At 41.5% G+C, this 19,488-nt stretch overlaps 2 protein-coding genes across 2 annotated transcripts; one reads left to right on the top strand and one right to left on the bottom strand.

Annotated features, from left to right (window-relative positions):
* Positions 1-307: 307 nt before the first annotated feature.
* On the bottom strand, positions 308-5,971 carry LOC149862706 (olfactory receptor 10A7-like). Its single transcript, XM_090054066.1, has 2 exons — positions 5,041-5,971; positions 308-399 (listed from the first exon to the last, which is right to left on the bottom strand). The coding sequence occupies exons 1-2, from the start codon at positions 5,969-5,971 to the stop codon at positions 308-310; spliced, it is 1,023 nt and encodes a 340-aa protein (XP_089910192.1).
* Positions 5,972-18,308: 12,337 nt separating this feature from the next.
* On the top strand, positions 18,309-19,274 carry LOC149862705 (olfactory receptor 10A7-like). Its single transcript, XM_090052285.1, has one exon. It carries the CDS (start codon positions 18,363-18,365, stop codon positions 19,272-19,274), a length of 912 nt encoding a protein of 303 aa, XP_089908411.1. The 5' UTR covers positions 18,309-18,362.
* Positions 19,275-19,488: the final 214 nt, after the last annotated feature.

The following is a 19,488-nucleotide window of genomic DNA, read 5'->3' as shown; positions in this document are numbered from 1 at the left end:
GTCCATCTGGCTCCTGACTTACCTTTTGAACTGATTAACGGCTTACGATTTCGGATCACCCTCTGGACTTTGTTTAACCCGGTTCTGGATCATCGACCTCGGCTTTCTTCACCAACTACGACTCTGCTCATCCCTCCAACTGACGTCTCTGCTGCTTCATCTTCTGGCTACCGACCTCGGCTTTTCGTATTCGACCACCCGATTTGTCCATTGCTGTGGACTGGCGTCACGCGGTTCATCATCACCGTGTTACAGTTCGTTTTGTTATTTGTGATCCCCATTTATGAGCTGTTGACCAGCCCTGGGACTAGGTCTTCGGACTGAACCTCGTGGGCCAACAGAGCCCTTTGTTGTTAATCGTTTGTTTGTGTTCCAAACTGTAACTGAAGACCTTCCTGCCTACGCCTGAAGCGTAAGTCAAATAAACTCACCTGTTCTTTATCAATCCGCTCCGAGTCCCTAACTCCAGACTCTACGCCGCTAATCCCACCTGTCCGTATCTAATTGCCACCCCAGCCCACCGTGACCTTGGGGCCCGATCCTTCGGTTTTCCCCGACATGATTCTGAATGGAAATGTAGTGGTTCTATCAAACGTCTCAAGTGTTTGAAATTATGTTTTGTTTGAGTGATGGAAGATGATTTAATAAAAAGTTAGTTATATCATTATGTTTCTTGGCACTGAAATGCACTTAAATGATATTAATATATGAACTATGATTATGAATTATATGTGTGTATGCACACCTTTCAACCTGTTTATATCTACCCTCAGCTCAGTATCCCCTACCTGGATACACACACGGGAGTATGAGAGTGAGAGCATTAGACACTATCCAGACGTGGACTGAGAGAATGAGTTATGTATTGTTTCCAGTGTGATGAGACAGGGTAAGTAGTGGGATTGTGTGTGTGTGTACAAGGAGTATGATGACTAAAAGCTTGAGCTATGAATGGTATGTGGACTGAAAAAAAAAGTGATAGGGAGACAGAGAAAGTAATGAATGATTCTTTGGGTTTTAGTAAAGTGTAAAGGGTTGACAACACAGACAACTCTCTGTGACTTGTAGAGAGATCTTGGTGTGGTATGGCATGTAGGGATATTATGACTGCTATGCATATAAGAGGAATGTGATGGGGTGACAGGGTGAGTTAGGGTGGTTCCTGGGGCACCGGGGTGATATGTGATGTAACAGGTCACTTAGAGGATTGTCCTTGCTGGGTAAAGGGAGTGTGATGGTGTTATAGAATGACATATGAATTTGCCCTGGTATGTAAAGGTGTATATTGGGGTGAGAGTTAAGTCATGGATACTGTAGTGTAACTGAAAGGGGGGGTCAACCCTGGGTGCTGCTTTTGTGGCTGGGGGAGCAGGGGTGCAAAAATAGTGGCTGCTCAACACAGACTCACATCATATCACTTAACCATAACCCAACCACAGTTAAAATTAAACCATGAAATATGTGTGCTATACACAATTTCCAATGCCAATTTTCAATATGCAACTTTTGGATTAAATTTAGCCTTAGGCAGTGTCAGCACACTAAGTCTAACCAATGATTGAGCCATATTTTGAGATTTTAAATACAAATTATGCAATGCATAAAACTCATGTTCATTTTCTCAATAATTAAGGTCCTGCTCCAAAACTCAGCTTTATCAGTGGAAATCCTTTAATTGATTCCAATGAGCTTTAGGTGATTGAAAGACTATGGATGTGGTTGAGAGGTTCCTGAGAACATATTTCTATTGAGAAGTGAACCATAGAATGGGAAAATAATGGAGAACAACTGGTTAATTTGGTGAGGGATAATACTATGAAAGAAAGGAGAGTACACCTGAGGTAAGTGGGGAAGTGGGAGAGCTGGAGGAAGAACAAGCAAGAAGGGGGATCAGGGGAGGTGCTTTCATATTTCCTGAGAAATTGGGGCAATCAACTACTTAACTCAGGTGCCTGTACACAAATGCATGGAGCCTGGGAAACAAGCAGGATGAATGGCAAGTCCTTGCACAATCATGACCCTAGAAGCAGTGACCATGAGGTGACTGAGTTCAGGATCCTGAGGAAAAAAAAGATGGAGAGCAGCAGAGTAAGGGCCCTGGACTTCAGAAAAGTAGACTTTAACTCACTCAGGGAACTCATGGGCAGGATCCCCTGGGAAGGCAGTCTGAGGGGAGAGGAGTCCAGAAGAGCAGGCTATACTTTAAGGAAGCTTTACTGAGAATGCAGGAGCACATCCTCCCAATGTACAGGAAGACTAGCAAGTAGGGTTGTGTGAAATTTCGCTGAGTGTTTCATTTTGAAGCTGTTTCAACGCGTTTTGAGCTAAAAACAGTGAAATTGAAATGAAACAAAAAGCTTCGTAACAGCTTCAAAATGAAATGAGGGCACTCAAAATGTTTCAAAGTTTTAAAACATTTAGAGTTTTGAAGCAGCCCAGTGGCAGGAGGCAGGGGAGAGCCAGGGCTGTGCTCCAAGCAGCTCCGCCAGCCCCACGGAGCTCAGCCTGGCAGTGGGAGGCAGAGCGCAACCCTGGATCTCCCTGCCTCCCACCACTGGGCTGAGCTCCATGGGGCTGGTGGAGCAGGTCAGAGCGCAGCCCTGGATCTCCCGGCCTCCTGTCACTGGGTTGTACTCCAACCAGCTCCACTAGCCCCATGGAGTTCAGGCAGGAGGTGGGATGAGCCACGGTTGCACTCTGCCTCCCACTGCTGTGTTGAGCTCCATGGGGCTGGTGGAGCCGGTTGGAGCACAGCCCAAAGCCAAAACTATTTCACCCCAGTCTTCACAGGCAAGGTCAGCTCCCAGACTACTGCACCAAGCAGTACAGTTTGGGCAAGAGGTGTGCAACCCTTTGTGGTGAAAGAACAGGTTAGGGACTACTTAGAAAACCTGGACATGTATAAGTCCATTGGGCCATGTGGTAAGCACCTAAGGTTGCTGAGGGACTTGGCTGATGTGAGTGCAGAGCCGTGGACATCATCTTTGAAAACTCATGGTGACCAGGAGAGGTCCTGGATGATTGGAAAAGGACAAACATAGTGCCCATATTTAAGAAAGAGAAGATGGAGGATCCAGGGAACTCCAGATCAGTCAGCCTTACCTCAGTCCTTGGAAAAATCATGGAGAAGATCCTCAAGAAATCCATTTCAAAGCACTTGGAGAAGAACAGTGTGATTAGGAACAATCAGCTTGGATTCACCAAGGGCAAGTCATGTTTGACCAACCCGGTTGCCTTCTATGATGAGGTGACTGGCTCTGTGGATGTGGGGCGACTGGTGGATGTGGTTTATCTTGATTTCAGCAAGCCTTCTTAAAGTCTCCCACAACATTCTTGCAGGCAAGCTAAGAAAGTATGGGCTGGATGGATGGACCATAAGGTGGATAGAAAACTGGCAGGAGCATCAGGCTCAGAGAGTAGTAATCAGTGGTTCGATGTCTAGTTGGCAGCTGGTATCAAGTGGAGTGCCCCAAAGGTCAGTCCTGGGGCCAGTTTTGTTCAATGCCTTCATCAAGGACCTGGAAGATGGCATAGAGTGCACCCTCAGCAAGTTTGCAGATGACACCAAGGTGCAGGGAGTAGTAGATACACTGGAGAGTAGGGCTAGGATTCAGAGTGACTTAGACAAATTGGAGGATTGCGCCAAAAGAAATCTTGTGAGTGTCAACAAGGACAAGTGCAAAGTCTTGCACTTAGGATGGAACAGTCCCATGCACTGGTACAAGTTGGGGGCTGACTGGCTGGGCAGCAGCTCTGCAGAAAAGGACCTGGGGGTTACAGTGAACAACAAGCTGAATTTGAGCCAGCAGTGTGACCTTGTTGCCTAGAAGGCTAACAGCATCCTGGGCTGCATTGGTAGGAGTATTGTCACTAGGTCAAGGGAAGTGATTCTTCCCCACTATTCTGCACTGGTGAGGCCACATCTGGAGTACTGTGTCCAGTTTTGGGTCCCCCACTACAGAAAGGATGTGGACAAATTGGAGAGAGTCCAGTGTCTGGGGGACGTTACTTATGAGGAAAGACTGAGAGAACTGGGCTTATTTAGTCTAGAGAAGAAGAGACTGAGAGGGGACTTAATAGCAGCCTTTAACTACCTAAAGAGGTTTGACAGATAATGGAGCTGGTTCTCAGTGGTGGCAGATGTCAGAACATGTAACAAAGGTCTCAAGTTGCAGCACGGGAAGCTGAGGTTAGATATTAGAAAGAATTTTCTCACCAGGAGGGTAGTTAAACACAGGAACAGGTTACCCATAGAGGCGGTGGAAGCTCCATCCTTGGAGGTTTTCAAAACCCGGCTAGAGAAAGCTTTGGCTGGAATGATCTAGTTGAGGGATGGTTCTGCTTTAAGCAGGGGGTTGGACTGGATGACCTCTTGCAGTCCCTTCAAACCCTAACTTTCTATGATTCTACATTTCTAATGTCAGGCCAACAACTCACCTTGCTACAATAGTCCAAAAGTTCATTATTAAACCCCTATCTTTTGGTAAACATTCATGTAAGGGTGTAGTAGTTTTAGATGTGTAAGAATACATTCCCCTTTCTGAAACTCACCCCAGTTTTACCAAAGAAGTAAATATGACATGAAAGCAAACTCATATAAGCATGGCCAATCTTATTAGAGTTTATTATAGAACATATAGAAACTTTGCAAAACTGATGTTTTCAACAAAGTTTTCAATATGATTTTAAATAGAGCGTAAAAAAAAATCAATAGTATTCATACTAAATGCATGGGAGGGTTGAGATTTATTTATTTATCTATTTTAGATTTTCTCTGCATTGCAAACCTTTCAGAGCTGATCCTTCTCCCCTCCCATTCTTTGGCTGATATTGAAATATTTTTAATTTGAACATGAATCATTTGCTGGAGGCGAGGAGAGAAAGACTATATTTTTATAGTTTAGGTTTGCGATCTTTGGACACCAATGCATGATTTCAAAGACAGTAGTCATAATCTGCATAGTTGTGTAACCCATGTCAGAACAAGACCAATATACACATTTTTTTCATGACAGAAAGTTTTTTTGATCATCCTATCACCCAAGATTCGCCTTAAGGCCCCTTTTACCTCTTTATTCCTCAGGCTGTAGATCATGGGATTCAACATGGGAGTAATGGTTGTGTATATTAGAGCCAGGAGTTTGCTGGTGTCTGGAGAGTTAGTGGACTTAGGTCTTAAATAAATCAGACTTCCACTCCCATAGTATAATGTCACCACCATGAGATGTGAGGAGCAGGTGGAGAAGGTTTTATATCTGCCATCTGCTGATGGCATCTTCAGGATGGTGGAGATGATACAGATGTAGGACATGAGGATGAGAGAAAAGGGGGTGAAGATGACCAGTATGGTAGCTGTAAATAGCTGCATTTCATACACAGAAGTGTTGATGCAAGAAAGCTTAATCAGTGGGGGAATATCACAGAAGAAATAATTAATCTGATTTGACCCACAAAATGGCAACGTGAATACCCAAGCTGTCTGTGTTAGGGACACCATGTTACCACTGAACCAGGAGAGAAGTGTTAATGAAAGGCAAACCTTTCTGTTCATAATAGCAGAATACCTCAGTGGGTTGCATATGGCAACATAGCGGTCATATGCCATAGCTGCCAGAAGGAAGCACTCAGAGGCCCCTAGGAAGAGCAGGAAGTACATTTGGGCAGCACAGCCCATGTAGGAAATGTACTTGTCCTCTGATAGGAAATTCATCAACATCTTTGGGATAGTGACAGATGTATAGCAAATATCCAGGAAAGATAAGACACGAAGAAAGTAATACATAGGAGTGCAAAGAGATGGATCTAGTGTAACAATGATGATGAGCACATTTCCCATCAGGCTGATTATATAAATAACTAGAAATATGCAGAAAAGAAGCACTTCCAGCTTGGGGTGGTTGGACAAACCCAAAAGGAAAAAACTGGTTATGCTAGTGAGATTTCCCATTTTTGATTCTTCTGCTTGCTCCATCTGTAAGAGAGAATACATATCCAGATAACACATCAAGAAGTATATTGGAGGTGAAAACATAATTTTCTGTTGCAAACCGGTTTGGATTGATTTTGGCAAAAAATTGATCAGATCTATCAGTGAAATTGAACAGAGAGGAGATGAAAACCTACTAAAGTTTAGCTGGATTACCTCCTGAAAATGAATGTTAAAAAAACAAAAGACAAGAGTAATATAAACATTGTCACACACAAAAAAGCCACTTCCAATTTCTGTTAAGGCAGATCTCCCTTAGGCTCCAATGAAAACCACAAGTCTAAGTCTACATACTGTACAAGTGTCCCTTAAATAAGGGAAACATTTGTCCACTTCCCCACCCTCCAATTTTTTTAAAAAAGACTAGAGGATCAGTTTACATGGGCTGTTTAGATATATGTACAGAGAGACAGACAGACATGTAGCTAGATAGATTCCCCCACACTTTATACTGCAGCATTTGACTTTCTTTAGCTGACAGAAAGCTGGAGACACAGTGGTGACAAATCATGGATTTTACTTATAATATTCAGTGGAATAAAGTCTATTTTACTTTATGTGCCTAAGTGGTACATATTTAGCCATGTAGCTGTAAGTCTTGGCCTTTATGCATGGTTTTGGATTTTATTTTGTCTTTCTTGCATACAGCTGGAAGAGGTGGAATGGTTTGCCTGAGGGAGGTGGGTTTTAGGCTCCCTTAAACACAGAGGGGGTTTAAATATGCATCACCTGCTTCCTAGAAAAGCACTCCAACCAACAGGCCATTGGGTAGGCATTGCTCAGAGCCTTCTGCAGTACTCCTCTCGAAGCTAGCACACTTAAACATTCAATACAAAAACAGCACTGCAAGAGTTTCTGACTCGGGAACAGGGACTCAGGCTCAAACCCAAGGCTCTGTCCAGTTCAGGGCAGTTTCTGCCTCACTAAAGCATATGGCCACTGAGTTGCTTGTTTTCTTTCTCCTGGCCTTACCTGTTTCCCTCACGTGGCTCCTTGGTGGGCCAGCTTCAAGGGGCTCTTAGAGAGTGGCTTGGATAATGCCTTACTGGTAGCCTGGTGGTTAAAGCATTTTTCTGGAAAACAAGAATGAAGATATAGGTAATATGCTATTGCTGACTAAGAACATTACCAGCTAGGGAAACTCTGCATAATGGTAATGTCTGTCCTATCTCATAGTTTTTTATTGACCTAAAGGAAGAGCTGGGAAGAAAGTGAGTGTCACCTCTAAATACTGTGTAAATCATGGAATTAACAATAACCTGTTAGCTCCCTGCTTTATACTCATTTCTCTCTGTTGGAGGGAGATCTGGTCTTACGCAGATCTGATCTTGCCTCACAGAGTGGCAGAGCCAAATAATATATATTATTATATACTGATGCTTCAACTGTGCCACTTTAAATACATGTTGCACCTTTCTGCTTCTCCACCAAATAAGAGACAAATCAACTCCTAAACTCAAACCCAGAATGAATTGCTTGATCTGGAAACACTGGACTGTTTGGAAAGGGCCAAAATACTCAGGCTTAAATGAGTCCAGGAGACATACTGTTTTCTGGCCATGCTATCTGGCCTGAGAAATCTATGACTGAAAACCAGAGGGGAATATGTTTAGATGTGTGTTCACAATTTGTGCCTGTGTTGAGATGAAAATGGTAGACTGAACCTTAAGCTTTGATATAAACAGTATAGCATAGTAGGAGCATTGCCAGCAGATCAAGAAGAATTATTCTCCTCTATTTGGCACTGGTGAAGCCACATCTGGAGTCCTGTGCCCAATTTTACCCTCCCCCTCCCCCCAACACACACACACTATAGAAAGGATGTGGACAAGTTGGAGAGAGTCCTGCAGAGGGCAAAGAAAATGGTTTGGGGGCTGGGGCACATGACTTATAAAGATAGGGTGAGGGAACTGGTCTCATTTAGTCTTTAGAAAAGAAGATTGAGGGGGAGATTTAATAACAGGCTTCAACTATCTGAATGGTAGATCCAAAGAGGGTGAAGTCAGACTGTTCTCAGTGGTGGCAGATGACAGAACAAGAAGCAATGGTCTCAAATTGCAGTAAGGGACATTTAGGTTGGATATTAGGAAAAAACTTTCTCACTAGGAGGGTAGTAAAGCACTAGAACAGGTTACCCAGAGAGATGGTGGAATCTCCATCCTTGGAGGATTTAAGACCCAGCTAGACAAAGACTTGGCTTGGATGATCTATCTGGGGATGGCCCTGCTTTGAGTAGGGGGTTGGACTAGATGACCTAATTTTCTATGATTCTGTGAAATAAAAGCAATAAAGGGGGGAACACTAAATGGGGAACATGAGTATCTTTATTTATATTTTTCTTTAAAAGAAACTCATAGTATTACATAGAATATTGGTAATGCTTCTTACTTTTCATACGGCTGCATGTGTGCCTTGCCTATTTATTTCAGTAAGAAACATTGTGATCCTCTCTGTGAAAGAGGTCTGGCTGCTAGTAACACCCATTTTGCTGGGTATTACATATAACTAGCTTTAAGACTGAAATCTATGCAATGTTTTCTTGAAAGCCCTTCAAATACAAAAGTATGGCCTATACTTCAGCAAAGAGTCAACTGAGGTGTGGAAGAAGGAGGGTGAAACAAATATAGGTAATATTGCCACAGCATTGTAATGTCTCCTTACCTGTATGTGGATGTCACCTGGAACCAGGATATCTTTTTAAATTATACATTCTTTCAAATCCTTTAAACTGTTGATACCTTCCTTATTCCCCCAACAAGGCGAATTACAAAGTGTTGTGACTATATAGGTAGATCATCCCACTGTCTTGAAACTGAGCTATTCTAATTTGCACCAAATGAACATTTGCTAGTAGATCTCAAATGAGAGTCAAACATAGGTGAACGTTAAAGATTAATAGGTTAGTATAACCTTCCACCCCTCCACCCCCCTCAGCTTTCTTTTCTGCATAACAAGTGGAATGGTAAACTGCATGTATGTTGTTTAAAATACCATAATGCACTGGCAGGCAATGAATAAGCAGGCAGGATGAGCAAGTTACTATCTCTCTTCACACACTGGGTAGCCAGTGTATAAAAACTGAAAGATCATTGTTACTTTCTGTTTCATGGGGTTGTGAGGCAATGTTAACTGATTAGAAATCTTATACAGAATATTATGGAACTGCAGGAAAATTATGGAAAAGTTAATGGGTACATATAATATGAATCATGCAGGTTTTCATGAATTAGAAGGAATATATGAGATAGAGGGGAAACTATGAGTTCTTTTGCTAAGGAAAGGGATTAGAAAAAAGAACTAAATTATAAAAAAATGTTCAGAGAACTGAATAGAGAAATGCATGACTGTAAAAGATTGGAGACGTATGTATAGAGAGATAGGGAGATGTTAAAAGGAAGAGATGGAACATTTTTTGAGATTAGTAAAGCTTTTTCTTTCAAAAATGATAGCATTTTTAATATTGACAAGGTTGGTTATTTTATTTTTATTTTATTGTTTGAACTGTTATGTTTATTAGAACAGAATAAAAACACCCCACATACCTATTGCATAGCTATGGTTTTCTAGAAATGATAACATGAAAATGGGATGTTTTGACTTTGTCCTAATGAAACATTCTGAAGTACTATATTTTGTGAAAAAATCCAAGATTTTTACATTTTGGCATTATTTCATATGAAACCAAACCTTGAAACCTCAGAATTTCCTATAGGACAGAAATGCTGCTTTTTAACAAAGTAGAAGACATTTTTCGTATTTGTGTTTGTAGTGATGATGATAATTACAGTAGCCAGTGCTTTGAACCCTTCTATGCCCATCTGAGTGAGGAACCCTATCATTCCAGAGAAATATCATGAAGACTCAGTATGGGGAAAAAAGATCCCGTTCAGTCTAACTCTGTCTCAGTAGCTCCTAACATTAATAAATGTACATTATATCTAAGGACCTAGAGACAGGAACACTTCTGCTTTCCTGTCTCATAAAACTGTTTGACGTTTCAAACATTTCTCACTCTAACTTGGAATGATACCAGAGCTTTTCTAAGTTTTCTTTTTTTTTCTTGGGGAAAAAAGGCAAGGAAGATAGGGAAGACAAAATAGCTAATAACTTAGTGGAGAGGGTGCCTATTTCCCACCTATCAGGTACAGTTGAGTTGTCAAATCTCTCTCTATCTCAACATCACAGGCTCGTCTTTTGGGGAGGTTCTTCTCTGCACCGGAAAAGGGGATATCTTTTTAGCTCAGTCACTAGGATGTGGAAACCCCAGATTTAAGATTCTGAATGAATGAAGACTTAATTATTGAAACTAAGGGGAACAGTTCAAAAGCAGAGATTGTTAGACCCCTGCTACAGGATAGGCAATAAGTTAGTAGGCATTTCAGTGAAATAAGGGATGCCAGTATTCAAGTCCTCAAAAGCAGGGCCCTGATTCTGTATCTGGCTGCTCCAGATCCCAAATCTCCTTGAACATACACTGTATACTCTCTGATTCATTTACTCTATAAGGTGCAAATCTATCCTGCCTTCTGCCTGACTTCAGACAAACAGGGATCACTACCTCTATCCTTCTCTACTCCAAAGAAAGTACACAGTTTTGCAGATAACAGAATATATGACTCACCAGACGACAGAAATAAGCACAGTATACAATATAAAGGCAGGCAGATAGCTTCTGTTATTAATCCACCTCCCATGCTTATTAATCCAGTCTGTTTGCTAGGTTCTCAAGACACCATGTTTTCAAAACTACCAGGGGCTGCATGAAAACAAAGAGATGCAGAGACTGCAGCCAGGACAGCACAGCTTTCAGCAGTGATAACTTCTACCAGGGATCACTTTTTGCCTATGAATATGTTTGAGCAAACTGTATTCCCATGAGAGCTCTCATTATTGGGTATGTTTGCAAAGTTACAGTCAAGCTAAAACTATGATAAAGTGAACATAATTGGTCAGGTTGCCAGGCAGCTCTAAAATGATAAAATAAGGAAGCTTAGAATCTATGATTTTAGAAGCGATATTAAAATTCAATTGACAATGGTACAAGAGGCAAGAATTTCTTAGGGTGGTCTCTTTTATTGGACAATTATGCAATTGAGATAAAGTTAGACAAGGTTTTTGAATGCAAGACATTAGAAAGCTTCTTTAACTTTATCCCAACTACATAGTTGGTCATAGAATCATAGAAAATGAGGGTTGCAAGGGACTTCAGGAGGTCACATCTAGTCCAACCCCCTGTGCAAAGCAGGACCATCCCCCAGTAGATCATTCCAGTCAGGGCTTTCTCGAGCCAGACCTTAAAAACCTTCAAGGATGGAGATTCTACCACCTCTCCCGGTAACCTCTTCCAGTGCTTCACCACCCTCCTAGTGAGAGAGATTTTCCTAATATGCAACCTAAACTTCTCTTGCTGCAACTTGAGTCTTGTTCCTTGTTCTGCCATTTACCACCACTGAGAAAAGATAAAGGGTCCAGAAAAAGATAAATCTTAAGAAATGCTTTCCTCTTGAATCATTTCTGGACCATTACAGCCACAATATCACTCTAATACTACATTGACAATGATATAATTCAGCGTTCAATATCTCTGGATATAACAGCTTATTTTGCTAGATGGGACATTAAAAATAGAAGTACTGTCTAGAAGTACTCTAATGTTTGTGTTCAATAAAGTTAAAAAAACCCCTGGCTTATCAGGTCGAGATTTCCAGATTCAGATGATTCCTGCCTGATTTAATTAGACCTGCATATTCAGATTTTCATTGTCCTTGCACCCTCATGATGATGACAGCAACACCAAGAATCCCCACACATGGAACATTTTGCTAGGAACAATACAATGAAAACACAACACCAACTTCAAAAAAGCTTAAAGGCTAGTTAGATCTCTACACAATCTTTACATTTTGTAAAAAGGTTATATTGTATGTGCGTTCTGGGGGTGTCAGTAACTTACCTGAATCAACACCTATTTAATTGTAGGTAGAAATATCACTAGAAATGCAAGACAAGAAACTAAGGAACACAGCTTGGGTGGTAAAAATTCTCTGTGACAATTTACCTCAACTGAAAATACAACTCTAATTACCATAATAACATGATTTGGGTCAATCCCAACAATTCCTGAGCAGTCAATGCAAACATGCGTGCTAGCTGAAATTGAAGTAAATGCTGAAGAAGTTCTTTCTGCCTCTAGCTCAGGGGCGGGCAATTGTTTTGGGCGGAGGGCCGCTTACCCAGTTTTGGTTGTCGAGGGCCACATGGGTAGCCCTGCCACTTAACAGGTGCCCCACCCCCTGGTAACCATCTTGGGACCAATGTCCCAGGGCCAACACCAGTGGGGCCCAAAGCGGGGTACAGGCTGGCAGGGGTCTGTGGAGCCGGGCTGGGCTGCACCTACAGGGAGGGGAGAGTTGGCCCAATCAGCATCTGCCCAATCAGCATCTGTCATGGCTAACAGGAGCTCCTCACCTGTAGTGATGGTGTTTGTGGAAAAAGGGCTAGTTCATACCATTACTTAGCCCAGCGATGGTGTTGCTGGTGAATATAAGGTTTGGGTTGTAGCCTTGTTTTCAGTGGTCACTACTGAATGCTTTAGTAGCTTTGGGTCATGGATCAAGCTCAGCTGGTATGCGTTGGACCAAGCTTCTACTGATTCACCGTCTTTATTAGTCTCAGTATAGCCCCATTGCATGCTGTGGCTGCTAAGGCACCAGTGATCACCTGTGGTTTAGTCTAAATGATCCCTAGTGTATCTGTAAAGGTGAAACTTGTGTAAGGTGGTTTTTAGACTAAAGTGAATATGATTCTCTTGAGTTTGACAATCAAGATTACAATGTTGTTTCATAGAATCATAAAAAGTTAGTGTCAGAAGGGACCTCAGCAGGTCATCTAGTTCGACCCCTGGCTCAAAGCAGGACCATCCCTAACTAGATCATCCCAGTCAAACCTTTGTCTAGTTGGGTTTTGAAAACTTCCAAGGATTGAGCTTCCACCATCTCTCTGGGTAACTTATTCAAGTGTTTTATTACCCTCCTAGTGAGAAAATTCTTCCTAATATCTAACTTGAACTTTCTTTACTGCAACTTGAGCCCATTGCTCCTTGTCTTGTCATCATCTGCCACCACTGAGAATAGCCCAGTTCCGTTCTCTTTTGAACCCCCCTTCAGGTAGTTGAAGGCTGCTATTCAATCCCCTCAGTCTTCTCTTTTCTAGACTAAACAGGCCCAGTTCCCTCAGCCTCTCCTAATAAATCATGTGTCCCAGCCCTGTAAACATTTTCATAAATGGATGTATTTGTTTGTAATGTCCCAGGATGCAATGTTCATTTCTGCCAGAAGAAACTCCTGCCCCCAGGGTCATGGAAAGGGAATGAGATGGAGTCCTGCTATCTGCACAACCTTCCTGGAGATGGTATACCAGAAGGAGATGAAGGTAGGAACTTATTATTTTGTATTTACTTCAATACCAGTTAGCACTCATGTTTGCCTAGACCGAAAATACACCTCAGGTTATGCTGTACTTGATCCAAATGATTTTATCATAGAAACAAAAGGTGGATTTCTCAGCTTTTGTAAAATGTCAGATAATATTGACCGGTTGAGGATCTTCCCATTAGTATCTGGCATTTTAAATAAATAGATGTTGATTTTAGTAAGTTGCTGTCACTCCCAGTGTCCACAAACAGCTGTAAAATCATACAGAATGTAAGGATTGTATAAAGACCAACTGGGTTCTTAAGTACCTTGAAGCTGCCTGCTCTCTTTATTTTGGATTGGTACTGTAGTGAGCCTGATGGTCAATGACTTGGGATCCTAGGTGCGACAGCAATAATAACTACAAGAACAATGACAAATAATGTGTCAAAGGAACAACAAAAATCTGAATATAAACTTTAATTAAGTCAGACTTGGATAGACCCCTCTCCAGCAGCTTCAGTGATCACACTGAATATCTTCTAACTGATATTTTTCCAGATAGTTGTTTGTATCAAGTTGCATCCTGTCTTTTGAAAAGTATTTATCCAACATTAAAACTAATGAGGAAAAATCTTTGTGTTTTTTTTAAAATACTCTAGTTAAGCAAACAGTGATATCCAGAGATCTTGGACCGTGAATGCATTACCAAATGCATTTTACCAAATTCATTACCAAATGCATTTTAATATTGCTTCATAAATACCATGTTTTATTACTTCATAGTTTTAGGGTTACCTAATGTAACCTGATGGGTTCTCATATGCTTTATTACCCCTTTATCTGTAGCTGAGTAATACAAATATGCATATGTGAAGATGTGCTCATGAGCAGATTTTGCTAGGTAATATCCACAAGACTTAAGTGATTTTTTTTTAATATTATTGTTTCTGGTGCTTTTTCAGCTGTGGTCCTTGAGTCTCTCTGTTTTCATACAGCCTTTGGTTACTGTTGTGAGAAATGTAACATCTTGAAAACTGCATAATCAAAACTAAATTTATAGCAAGGCATCTGGGTTTGTATGAGAAGGTGTGTGTGTGCATGTGTGTCTGTCTGTCCCTCACTGCACGCAGCTTTGTTGTTGGATTGGTTGTATACCTCCTTTTGGAGAGTATGGAATATATTCAAAGAGATAGTGAATCTGATGGTAGAACTGAATCAGGCAAAAGAACTGGAATCTACTCATATGTCTTTCACAATACAGTACCTAGAAAGATAGTCACTTATCATCTCCCTGTGACTTAGTTTTCCTACTGAAGTGGAACAAATAATTATCTATGTCAGCAGGAGGTGGGGAGGCTGGTTCAAATGATGTTACTAGTTTTCTTCAATAGACCTGCTTGGGATCCTTATTTTTTTAATTATGAAATGTCCTTTTGCTAAAAAAACAATTTCTATTAAAGTTTTATTGGAACGTTTGTCAGGGAATGTTATTTGGTCCTGGGATGGAATCCGTGGTCAAAACTACAGACGCAGCCTAAAAGAACCAAGCACTGACACTGATCATGGTGCATTTATCCTAACTTCCCTGATTTAGAACAACATAAAATAGCTCTGTTCTTCCTCATCTTGGCTTTATTTAACAGTTTTTGGAGGGAATAACAATTTGAATCTTGGCTTCCCTCAGCCTAGCTGAATAACCTTTCCATCAGGTTATTAGCAATTTTTAGCTTCCTCTGTCCCTACCCTACTCCTCCTGGTTTTTTTTAAGGGAAAAAGAAACCTTTGAAAAGTCTTATTTTCATACCAGTTCAGAATAGGATGAAATCACTGGGACAGGATGACATTTTCTACCTAGCTCTAATTCTGAGAGCCTCAGTTGAAGGTGCTATATGCATGGTAGGGGACAGATTGTGACATAGTCACAGGGAATGGGACATTGATCTCTAATTAGTCTTCTTAACATTTTGGAATTGCTGGGGAAAAAAAAAGGTGCTACTCAGTAAATTCACCTTGGAATGGCTCAATGTGCTGCGATTGTTGCTACTGTTGCCACTGCTACCGTTAGTATCATGATAATAGAAATTAGGGTTTTGGTGCCCCCTAAATTGTTTTTGTATGAGCTGAAATATTGATATCTTGGATTTTTTCACAAAGTGAGCGATAACAAAATGATCAATTATGACAAAAGTCAGAAATTTGTATTCTGCAATAAAAATATATAATATCATGTAATGTAATGTGCAAAACAATATATAATATACAATATAATGAACAGTACATAATATAACTTTCTGTTCAAGCCTATAAAATACAACAGTGGAAATGGTGAAGTTGAGATGAGGTAAGTAACCCTTATCAAGATGAAACATTTTGAAACATTTGCAAAAGATGTTTCAGTGCTTTTCTTTAGAAAATGTTGATGTCATTAGGACTTGGCTGCTAACAGAATTGATTGTATTCAATCATTACTTTCTAAAGGAAAACTGCTCCAAAGGGCTTGTTTAAATGGTTCCATGTTTAGATCTCAAATAGTATTAGACAGAATAGTGAATATTGCCTCAGAGTCAGAGAAAGAGAGATTACAATTATCATCCACTGTAAAGATGGGGAAGTTCAAGACGTGAAGATCAGGCACCTTGCCTGACTCCATTGCCCAGCAGTGTACTATTTTCCTTTAAATTGTCTTGTAGAAAGAATATTTTGTTTTTTATATAAACCCATATTATTCTTTGGTAATCTTCTGGCAGGAAGGAAAATTCTGTATTGATCATGTTAGAGCTGGAAGTGAATGCTTATTCTTGTATAAATCTGTCTTCTTCAAAGTAGCTTCTCCAGGGTGACCTCCCCAAAGCATCTGTAGGGTCAGAGTATTTTTCAGTTAACTCATTCTTTACATGTTACCAAAAATTAGATTTTTAAATAGTGCAGATGAGGCCAGTCAGGATAGTGTAGATTGGGGGACTCAATTCCTGGTCTCTAGGCCAAATTTAGCCCCCAGAGCCATGCCATCTAGCCTGTGGGGATCCTCATGGGTTGGAAAATTTGACAGCGGGAAGCAGTGGACATTTCCCCCTCCCCCTTCCCCATGCATCAGGATCAAGGCCGGATTCTTCATGCCTGTCCTTCCCACACATGCCCAGATCAGGGATGTGCTGCCTATGCCTTCATCCCATGCATCTAAACTGGGGCCAGATCTGGGCAGTCAGATGAGGCTGGATTGGGGTCAGTCTGCACACTCCCCTGTGGCCAGGTCAGGCCCCTAATGTATTGGCCCCATGGTCCAGATCCAGTTCGCTAGCCTGATCCAGTCTGCGGATGGACATAGCATTCCCATCTAGACTATATGGCAAAATGGATACTAAAGTCCATCATCTAAGAGAAACTGAACTGGAACTGGGTAGGGAGATCCAGAGCAATTGTGCCTGTAACAGTAGAAACAAACATTGCCACACTGAAAGAGGTCAGTTGTGGGGGACATTTCTTACCACTTCATTGGGCGAAATACACATCCTCCCTTGTCCTGCATTGCACAGGGGCCCAAAGTGGGACAAGGGATGACATGTTCCCCTTGCTGGGAGAATCCTCACCTCCCTCATTGCCCCACATCTGCTTGTTGGGACCTGTGATGACTTGTCTCTCCCAGTGAAGAACATGTTAGTGCTGGTTCTGGCAAGGAGGCCTGGGGCATGGCAGGAGTCAGGGAATTCCTGGCACCCCTAGCTTTCACATTGAGACCTGCACTAAGTCCTGCACTACCTGTAGTGAGCATGAAGTGGCACAGAGATCTGGAAACCCCAGATTTTCCCCATTTACTGAGACACGCACTCCAAAATTCCTGGGCAGGTGCTCTGGGGGCTTTCCCAAGAGTTCCCAGGGTGTGCAGGAGATGGAGATTGAAACCCTCTCTGGGTCAGGGAATCTTAGAACTTATGTTGCCCACTCCCTAGGCAGGTCGTCAAGCTTCTAAGGTAAAAAGCAGGAGGAACTTCCTTTTCCTTTTTACCACAGATGGAAGGAGACTCTAAAAGCTGTAGTAAATCAAGTCAAATGTTCACCTAAGTTTAAGAGCTGAGTGCAGCTAAGGTGCATCAATTTCTATAGTTAATAGTATGCAATGAGGTTGTGGGGCCAACAACACGTCTAGCTTCCTTGAACTTCCCAGCCCAAATACCCATTTACAGCTGGGCCAAGTAGGGGCAACCTTTGGTATGAGTCTACAGCAGCAGTTGAACATACACCTTTGGAGCCATAGTAAAATGCCTTGGTCATATCGCCGTCATACCTCAAAACTGCATGTGCACCAGAATTTGCATCTGTGAAGTGCCACATAGATGCATAAAGATGAGGCTCTAACCACAGGAATCTGGTTTAAAATTGGGTAAGTGTTCTGGTAGTTTGGAATAATCAGAGGAATACTTTAAACAATAGAGATTTCAAAAGAAAGTCCATTTATTCTTCATTCACTCAATTTTTCTATTTTAATTCCTGTTGGCCGAAGCTAATGATTTTTTTTTTTTGCTGTTCAGAAGCCCATGGGCAGAAAGGATGGGGACAGAAGATCTTCATGAGGAATTCCTGTTTCTCATTTTAGCAGCTTCCAGGGCTAGCTTAGGATCCTACCAGTGTGTGAGGGGAAAAATGGGGAGGTGTGGCAGCAATGGTGACAGCCAGGCCTGAACACCAGGTTGTCTTGGACCCAAGCTGGGCTATACTATCCTGTGGATCCAAACTATTGCTGAATGCTGCTTTAGAGGTTTTTTAAAGAGTGGATGGAGCATTAGGGCCCAACTCCCATGGGACTGGGAACATAAATCTCATCTCTATATTTGAACATCTCTCCCTAACCAGTCACAGCAGGACACATTTCCATATGTTATATGGATATTTATTCTCCCCTACAGATTAAATATGAAGAAGAATCAAGAGAAGGGAATGCAACAGTGGTGACTGAATTCATCATAATGGGTTTGTCCAACCACCCTGAGCTGGAGGTGATTCTGTTCTGTGCCTTTCTACTGATTTACATTATCACTTTGATGGGAAACATGCTCATCATCATTGCCACAATGGAGCCATCCCTAGATACTCCCATGTATTACTTTCTTCGTGTCTTATCCTTCCTGGATATCTGTTATACCTCAGTCACTGTCCCCAAGATGCTGGTGAATTTCCTATCAAAGAATAGGATCATTTCCCACATAGGCTGTGCTGCCCAAATGTACTTTCTGCTCTTCCTAGGGGCCTCTGAGTGCTTCCTTCTGGCTGCCATGGCATATGACCGCTATGTGGCCATATGTAACCCGCTGAGATATTCTACTGTTATGAACAGAAAGGTTTATCTTTTACTGTCACTTTTCTCCTGGTTCAGTGGTAACTTGGTGTCCATTGTGCAGACAGCTTGGGTGTTCACCTTACCTTTCTGTGGGTCCAACAGGATTAATTATTTCTTCTGTGACATCCCCCCATTGATTAAGCTTTCTTGTATCAATACCTCTTTGTATGAAATGCAGCTGCTGACAGCTACTATTTTGGTCATCTTTACCCCATTTTGTCTCATCCTTGTGTCCTACGTTCATATTATCTCCACTATCTTGAAGATGACATCTGCTGAGGGTAAACTCAAGACCTTCTCCACTTGTTCTTCACACATCATGGTGGTTATGCTGTATTATGGGAGCAGCAGCCGAATCTATTTAAGACCCAAGTCCTTTAACTTATCTGATGGTAACAAAGTCCTGGCTCTGATGTACACGTCCATCACCCCCATGTTGAACCCCATGATATACAGCCTGAGGAACAAAGAAGTTAAAGGAGCCCTTAGAAGAATCTTGGGTCACATAATGGACAGAAAGATATTTTCTCATCAAAAGTAATTGGGATATGGGCCTTGTTTTGATATCATTCACATTATGATGTGGATTTGAAGTTGTTCCTTAAAAGTCCATCCGAATCAACAAATCAAATCACTGTCCTTGATTCAGGCTGAATCTGAATCCGAATTGAATATGGCCCACTTCACACACTCCTAAGTAGGAAAGTACACGTTAACCTGATATTAGTGATTGGAAACCAGTTCAAATCTGTAAC

Source organism: Crocodylus siamensis, chromosome 6, assembly GCF_052110815.1.
Source record: "Crocodylus siamensis isolate JL-2025a chromosome 6, ASM5211081v1, whole genome shotgun sequence".
Lineage (NCBI taxonomy): Eukaryota > Metazoa > Chordata > Crocodylia > Crocodylidae > Crocodylus > Crocodylus siamensis.
The sequence above is the reverse complement of the archived record's forward strand: the minus strand, read 5'-3'. Positions and strand labels throughout refer to the sequence as shown.

Excerpts from the sequence above, each read along its gene's own strand:
- LOC149862706 (XM_090054066.1), bottom strand. The coding sequence starts at position 5,971 with ATGGAGCAAGCAGAAGAATCAAAAATGGGAAATCTCACTAGCATAACC. Across the intron at positions 400-5,040 it reads GGCCTTAAGGCGAATCTTGG|GCAGGAAGGTCTTCAGTTAC; the intron begins GTGATAGGATGA and ends CTTCAGGCGTAG.
- LOC149862705 (XM_090052285.1), top strand. The coding sequence starts at position 18,363 with ATGGGTTTGTCCAACCACCCTGAGCTGGAGGTGATTCTGTTCTGTGCC.